Source organism: Triticum urartu, chromosome 5 (assembly GCF_003073215.2).
Source record: "Triticum urartu cultivar G1812 chromosome 5, Tu2.1, whole genome shotgun sequence".
Taxonomy (NCBI): domain Eukaryota; kingdom Viridiplantae; phylum Streptophyta; class Magnoliopsida; order Poales; family Poaceae; genus Triticum; species Triticum urartu.
The window spans coordinates 564661010-564668230 of NC_053026.1; the positions used below are offsets into that span (position 1 = coordinate 564661010).

Genomic DNA, 7221 nt, shown 5'->3' on the forward strand with positions numbered 1-7221 from the left:
GTGAATTTCTATGTAAAGTGACCCCGTGTCTACAAAGTCAAAATGACGCCCCGTGTCTACAAAGTCAAAATGACGAGTAAGAGAGAGAGATAAATGTCCTTGTCAATTAGTAGTATATTAAACTGAAATGAAAAGAAAAAGAAAGAATAAACTTGAGTGGAATCTTTTGGTGGAGCTAGCGCGTTGGTGATCTCCGCTTCCATGGCGGGGCGGAGGCAGCCGGGCCGGCCCGAGCAGTCCCCCACCCTCGCACGCAACGCGGTTCGGTCTCGTCTCGCAGCCGAGCCCCGAGCGGCCCGCGAGCGCGCGTCCCTTTTCTCCTCTTCCCTCCATTTTTTATATATAGAAGCAGCCAAACCCGCAGAACCCCCAGACACACCGACGCCATCGCCATTCCCCACTCTCTGCTCTGCCGCTCCGCCACACCGCCGCAGCGCCCCCACCCACCCCGCGGAAGCGCGTGATGGCGCAGAAGCGGCCGCTGGAGGCCGCCCCGCCGGAGCAGGAGGCGCCGCGGTCCCCGAGGAAGCGGCTGCGCCGGACGGTGCTCGTCATGATGTGGCTGTCAGTATCTCTCCAACCCTCCCCTACCCAGCCGGCTAGCCGTTCGCCTCCTTCTCTCGCTTCCTTCCTTGATTTGAACTCACCGGCCGCGCCTGCCCGCTTCGCCGCAGGGAGAGGAGGAGGGCGAGCGCGGTCACCGTCGGCCAGATGGCGCAGATGGTTCGCCAGGTGAGGCTCCGCATTTCCAACTTCTTTATTTCTATATCCTATTCCTCCTTACTGTGCGTGCGTTTGGTGCTGTGGCGAGCGATAACTGACGAAGTTTGGTGGGTTTTGAATTGTTTCGGTGCGACAGGCGCAACTGGATATGGCCAAACTGTTTATGCTGCTCATGGTGCTCGTCGCGCGGCTTGGCTCCATGGAGAGGCTTCTCCTCGGGCTCCCCAACCTGCTCCAGAGGATGTTGGAAGAGCAGTTTCATGCTCTTCACAGGTACGTACATAATATTTGTATTTTGCAAGCACATGTGTCTATGCCAGAATTGAGATGTCCGAATATAGGAAATGACACATTTCAGGAAACTTAAGGAGAGTAATAACTGAAGTCCTGGTTTGCTTTCTGGGAACTGCCAATTTTATCCTCTGATAAGAAATAAACAAATAAACAAATAAACAGCCATCGCTATGTCTAATTGGCAAGATTGCTGTTGGCAACATAACAGCTCATATTTTTGGAAACATATAGTACTTGATAAGCATAGCACTATTTCAGGTTCAGGTTATCAAGTTATATTCATGAGTCATGGATTTGTTCTTCCTAAATGTATGGAAATTGTCTCTATGAGTCTATTCATTGAGTATTCCACTTTGGAATGTTGTGGATGTGATGGATCAAATGCATCCTTTGTTTAGTTAACTAATGTTATCTCTTGTTTTGTATCCAACAGATCTTTGATGGTATCCATGCAAGATACGATTCGATCAACTGTACAGACAGAGGTTAGAATCTGGATCTTTATCTGTGTAATAAGTATATTTTGTTTATCTGTACCTGCACTCTATCCTAACTACTTTTGGCTATGTCATGCTATAGGTACAAGGAAGACAAGCAGCTTCACTTCCTAATGGCATTGATGAACCTCCTAGGTATCTGCCATTTTATTTTTCTCGCCCTACATGTTCTTTGATTCATGTCATGATCCTTACTGTCAAACCAAGTATTTTATTTCAACATAATCTGGAAACTTCCTCTTGTCACTGCCTCACTCTCATCTTATTTTAAAAAATATAGGCAGATATCAGATGGTTTTCCTGAAACTGGAGGCATCACTGGAGTCAAGCTGCGCTTTGTCGATGTTGACAGACCAATATATACACTTTTCACTGGATGTTCAGTACAATGGCAGAATGGAGGAAACGCTAAGGTAGCCATATTTGAAAATGATAGGCAAATCATGCAGGGAGACCTTTCTAAATTGCAAATTGAGATTTTAGCAGTCCATGCTGATTTCTTTACTGAGCAAGGGCAAGCGGACTTCACCAAAGAGGAGTTCAACAAGCAGATATATATGCATAAAGGGAAAGAGTTAGTGTTGTCAACTGTTAGTCTAACAAATGGCGAGTCCTCTCTTGGTTCCTTCGTTTTTCCAGAGAGCTCCCATGGGAAAAAGTTAAGATTGACAGCACGAGTGAAAAGGCAGGTTCTTACTACCAGAGTTCAGGAAGCAATCACTGATCCTTTTGTCGTCAAAGACCGCCGAAGTGAATGTGAGTATATTAACTATATTGCATTGGAAAATTTAATACACTGTAATTTGCTCATTCATGGTGGAACCAGGGAGGGCCGAAGAACATTTTATTGTTTTCCATAGTTAGCCGAAGAACAAGCTCGTCCTTTAAGTGGCTGCCAGGCTAATTTAAGTTTAAAAAAATGTTAAACACATATCATATCTTCCATAAAATTTTATGGCCTTGTGCAGTGACATTATTTCATCTGAAACATATTTGGCATTGGCAGACATTATTTCATCTGAAACATTATATCATAAAAAGCATTATTTCATCTGAAAATATGAAGTCTTAGCACTAAATGTTCTGCTTTTAAAAGGGAATGGCTTGTTGCGTCACAAAATTTCTGTAAATTAATATCTATAGGCATATAATATCCCAAATACACACTGTCAGTCAAAACTGTATGACCTCCTAGGTGCTAGGCAGAGGCTAACCGCCTCGTCTAGCGGTACTTCGAATCTGACAAAACTATACTTAATACTGTGACTTGGATTTGGGATTGCACTTTTCTTTGGTCAATACAGATCTTATTTAGAGTTGACTATTAGGTCGTAGATTAATACTAAGCATGGTAAATCGATTTATTGTTTACCATGTACATTAATCCTTTTCTCAATGCCATTATCATCAGATGCAGTGGTAGCCAGAATGAAGCAATTGCATCTTAGCAATCTTATCTTAACACATCCTACAATTTTGTTTACTTTCAGTAAATAAAAAGAGTTATCCTCCGTCTAAAGAAGAAGCGGTACATTGTTTGGAGAAAATTTCTCTAAAGGGAAAACATTGTGCTATCCTTGTTGAGAAAAATATCACTACAGTGAAGCACTTGATGCGTCAGTATCACAGGGATGAATCTGTTCTCCAAAAGGTAAATATAGTCATAATTATACTTCTACAGTCTTCAGCGTTTCAAATTACCTGCAATAGATATTAGTTAATAGTTGATCATTGCTGAAATAAGATATCCAGCATCTCTTAGGAGTTACGACTTTTTTGGATATGCACTGCTAAATGTATTAACATGCACTATAATATCTGGTAGCATTTCATTAACTGATAAGATAACTCTCAATTTGTGGCAATTAGCTTACTGGCATGAAAAAAGGGGATTGGAATACCATGATTAAACATGCCAACACGTCTGTTCCTGGGGATGAGATCTATTCCTATTGGGTTCCAGAGGATAATTGTGAAATCTTATTCAATGATTTCTATGATCTTGTCGGTAAGATGACTGATAACTATGTTCCTTACAGTGTCAACAACGTCAATCAGTTTCCACAGGTATTAAATCTAATACTGTTCCACTTCTATCATAGTTAGCCAGTTGATACTCACTAAAATAATAGTGCTGGCAATTACCTTGAAAAATTCTGTTACAGCATAAAGTGAACAATTGGAAAAAATCTGCGTATAAGAAGTTTGACGAGCGGGAGAGCTCAGGTGGTCTTACCCCTGATTACTTCATGAACGATGGCCGCCCTGTCCGTGCAATGCCTCTGAACAATGATGCAGGTCCTTCTGTACAAGCTAGAACAACATGGCAATATCCTAATAGCATGGCCGCACAACATGGTGATTTTTAATTAGTTCCATCGCTGATCTTTGTTGCGGTACATGTTTCTCTAAATTCAACTTATTGCAGAATTTGGTGATCGACGCCCATTGAATGGGTTCTCACGGGCCGCAGTCCTGTCAAACAATGATGCCGGTCCTTCAAACCAAGAAACACTGCCGTTTTCACAGCCCACTTATGGACAGACTGTGCATCAAGGTCAATATTAAACACCTGCATAATTTTGTATCACACATCCTCCATACTGTAATTGCTGCTTCATCGCAAGAATTTTTATATTTTATATGCCTTATGAATTCTGGTAGTTTTGGGGATCAACTTGCTGTAGGAACTCCTTACTATCTGGCCCAGGGAAATTTCATAAATGATCAGGGACAGGGATCATTTTCAGCAGAGCCAACTATTCCGTCCCACATTCCTGTACCAGTAAGTTATAAAGTTACATATGGCACAATCAACAATTCCATCCCACAGTTTTTCATTGACAGCCTGAAATGTTTCCTGGATGGTAGGTTCCAGAGGATGACCCAATCACATTCACAGCTGCAAGTCTAACTGGCCAACAGAATGGACACTTCAGCTTCTCGACAACTGTTGCTCCTGTTACTTCTTATCCTGTAGCAGGTGTGCTTGCTACGCCCAGTTTTTCTAATTTATATGCAGTCTTCTAGATCAATAATTCTCAAATCACTTCTCCATTATGCATTGTTGGGTGCTGAAGGTGTCGCTGGGACTTCCTCAGATGGAGTTAGTCTGGGAACCTCGTCAGTTAACAATGTGCAGGCTGACATCTTCAGTGGGTTAAGTCCATTTGAAGTACGTTTTTAAATATATCATGGGAATCATTCTTAAGAACAGAACAAATATCTTCACAAACGATTTTATGGAAGTTTCTTTTCTTCCCTTTTCTATGTCATGATTACGTTTGTTCTTGCAGTCAGAGGAATTGCTAGAACTACAAGCACATCTGACAGAGCAGGACTTCGTGCAAGCTAACATCGGTATGTGATACTATTTAAGTTACTTCTGTTGTGAGATTACCTCTGTTGACAATTAAGCTCCGACAAAAGTCCTTTCCAGTAAGAATTCTTTCAGACTTCGAAACTAAGATAAGATGATAGCAAATTAGTGTTTATACCTACAGAATAGCTAGACCTTGTATGCATAACTCGTGAGTACCAAATTATTGAAATGCCGGCTCCTTCAAAGTTACAATTAGGGGTGAATCTAAGATCTTCCTTTTGTTCCATGCCATGACAGAGCGTTTGTTTCATTTCAGCAGAACTGCCAAATTCCGACAGCCAATTTTACGGTTATGAACATGATGGCGGCGACCGCTGATTAAACCACGAAGCAACTGCAACTGGCCGTCCTCTACCATAGTAAAGTATTCAGTGTGACTAAACATTTGTTGTAGATATGAATAATTTGTAAATAGCAACACATATTTTTTCATGTTGCTCCGTATATGCTAAATTTGTTACCTGTTGCAGTAAACATTTGTCTTGTATTCTTAAAGAACGAATCTTTTACAAAAGAGAGTATCTGGCTTGCACCCCGCAAAAAAAAGAGAGTATCTGGCTTGCATTGAATCCTGAGAGCAAATATTCACATTGCTAAACATTGTGTAATCCTGTTAACCCTTTTTTTTTGTAAGTTGAGTTTTTTCCCGGGTATGTCCACACATTTTCAGTCATAGTATGATGTGCATCATGGAAATTGTTCTCAACAATTTGAACATGGTAGTAAAATACTCATAGCAGAAGAGATACTAGACTAGCTACATACGTACTGTTAGACATGCAATACTGACATGTCACGCATGTATAAGTGGCATGTCACGTATTCTCTTTTATATAAACATTAGGAGATATTGTTAGGAGGTTAGAGATATCATTTATTCTCTTTTATCTCTTTATCTCTCTAAACCTCCCTGTAATCTTCTCCTTTCGGTTAGCCCTTTGTGCTGCCGGATCATGTATCAACCTCTCCTATCAATATATATCATGCGGGTCTCCATGTACGGAGATTGAGACGCTTCCATCATTCTCCACATGGTATACAGAGCAGGCTCTTCCGATTGCATCTAGCTTGCACCTCCTACCTCTCGACAGCCGCCCATCTCCATCGTCCCCAACCTAAGCTTTCCCTTCAGCCCGCCACCCATCCCCTCCCATCATGTCTTCCTCCAACACCGCCATCTCCTCCACCCTCAACTACAACACATCTGAGCCCGGGGCGTCCCCAACCTAAGCTTTCCCTTCAGCCCGCCACCCATTCCCCTCCCATCATGTCTTCCTCCAACACCGCCATCTCCCCCACCCTCAACTACAACACATCTGAGCCGCTTACCCGGACGAACTACGTTCTTTGGAAAGCTCAAGCTCGATCCCAAATACTGGGCGCTGGCCTCTATGGCTACATCGATGGCACCACCGCGGAGCCTTCCAAAATCCTCACCACCAAAGACAAGGATGGCAAGGATCAGGTCATCCCTAACCCTGCCTATGCCACCTCGCTTGTCCAGGATCAACTGATCGTTGCGTATCTCCTACGCAATTTGTCCAAGGAAGTCCTCATCCAAGTTGCCTCGCTTGAGTCCTCTCATGCGATCTGGACTGCCTTGGCCACGATGTTCTCTGTCGTCTCGCTATCCCGCGCCAACAACCTTCGTTCTGCTCTCACCAACGCCCAGAAGGGATCCATGTCAGCCTCCGCCTATTTTGGCCACATGCGCTCCCTCTCCGATGAGCTCACCGCAGCGGGCAAACCCCTTGGAGAAGGGGAGCTCATCTCCTTCATCATCACCGGGCTTGACATGGATTATCAACCTATCATCTCCACGCTAGACATCCGCACCGAGCCCATCACCGTTGACGGCCTCTTCTTCCTCGTGTCGAACTTCGATCAGCGTATGGAGATGTTCCATGGCGATGGTAATGGTGGCTTCAAGTCATCCGCAAACATTGCCTCATGGGGTCGTTCTGGTGGCAGCAACGATGGCTACCGCAAAGGCGGGGGTGGTGGTCCTCGCGGTGGTGGCAGCAGCGGCGGCGGCGACTACAACGCTGCCGGTGGTGGACCTGGCGGTGGCGCTCCTAGTGGCTATCACATGGCGGGCGGAGGCGGCGGCTACCAGGGTGGCGGCTATGGCTTCCACCAAAACAACGGGGGCTACCAGGGGTCGGGTTCTGGTGGTGGTGGTCACTATCATCTGAACCAGAACTCCTCTGGTGGCGGCGGCTACAACCGGCACTCCGGCAACAACAATCGGCGCCCCTCCCAAGGGTATGAAGGGTATGAAAATAAATGTCAAATATGCAAAAAAAAACAAACGATATTGCAAAA

At 44.1% G+C, this 7221-nt stretch overlaps 1 protein-coding gene and 1 pseudogene across 2 annotated transcripts; both read left to right on the forward strand.

The window, feature by feature from the left end:
- The first annotated feature begins 249 nt into the window (after positions 1-249).
- LOC125510777 (calmodulin-binding protein 60 F-like) lies at positions 250-5414 on the forward strand. 2 transcript variants are annotated; one of them, XM_048676039.1, is made up of 15 exons: positions 250-564; positions 675-732; positions 860-996; positions 1451-1502; positions 1597-1649; positions 1795-2270; positions 3005-3165; positions 3384-3581; positions 3680-3872; positions 3943-4071; positions 4202-4299; positions 4386-4497; positions 4595-4689; positions 4811-4874; positions 5153-5414. In XM_048676039.1, exons 1-15 carry the CDS (start codon positions 464-466, stop codon positions 5212-5214), a joined length of 1989 nt encoding a protein of 662 aa, XP_048531996.1. In that variant the 5' UTR covers positions 250-463; the 3' UTR covers positions 5215-5414. The 2 variants fall into 2 exon arrangements, with proteins under 2 accessions (XP_048531996.1, XP_048531997.1); XM_048676040.1 differs by having other exon boundaries at positions 5156-5414.
- A 1229-nt stretch (positions 5415-6643) lies between these two features.
- Positions 6644-6737, forward strand: LOC125511844 (annotated as a pseudogene).
- The last annotated feature ends 484 nt before the right edge of the window (positions 6738-7221 follow it).

Bases quoted from the DNA above. Each gene is read 5' to 3' on its own strand.
- LOC125510777 (XM_048676039.1), top strand. From the start codon at position 464: ATGGCGCAGAAGCGGCCGCTGGAGGCCGCCCCGCCGGAGCAGGAGGCG. The intron at 565-674 runs GTCAGTATCTCT...GCTTCGCCGCAG, and splicing joins GTGCTCGTCATGATGTGGCT to GGAGAGGAGGAGGGCGAGCG. The intron at 1,503-1,596 runs GTTAGAATCTGG...GTCATGCTATAG, and splicing joins GATCAACTGTACAGACAGAG to GTACAAGGAAGACAAGCAGC.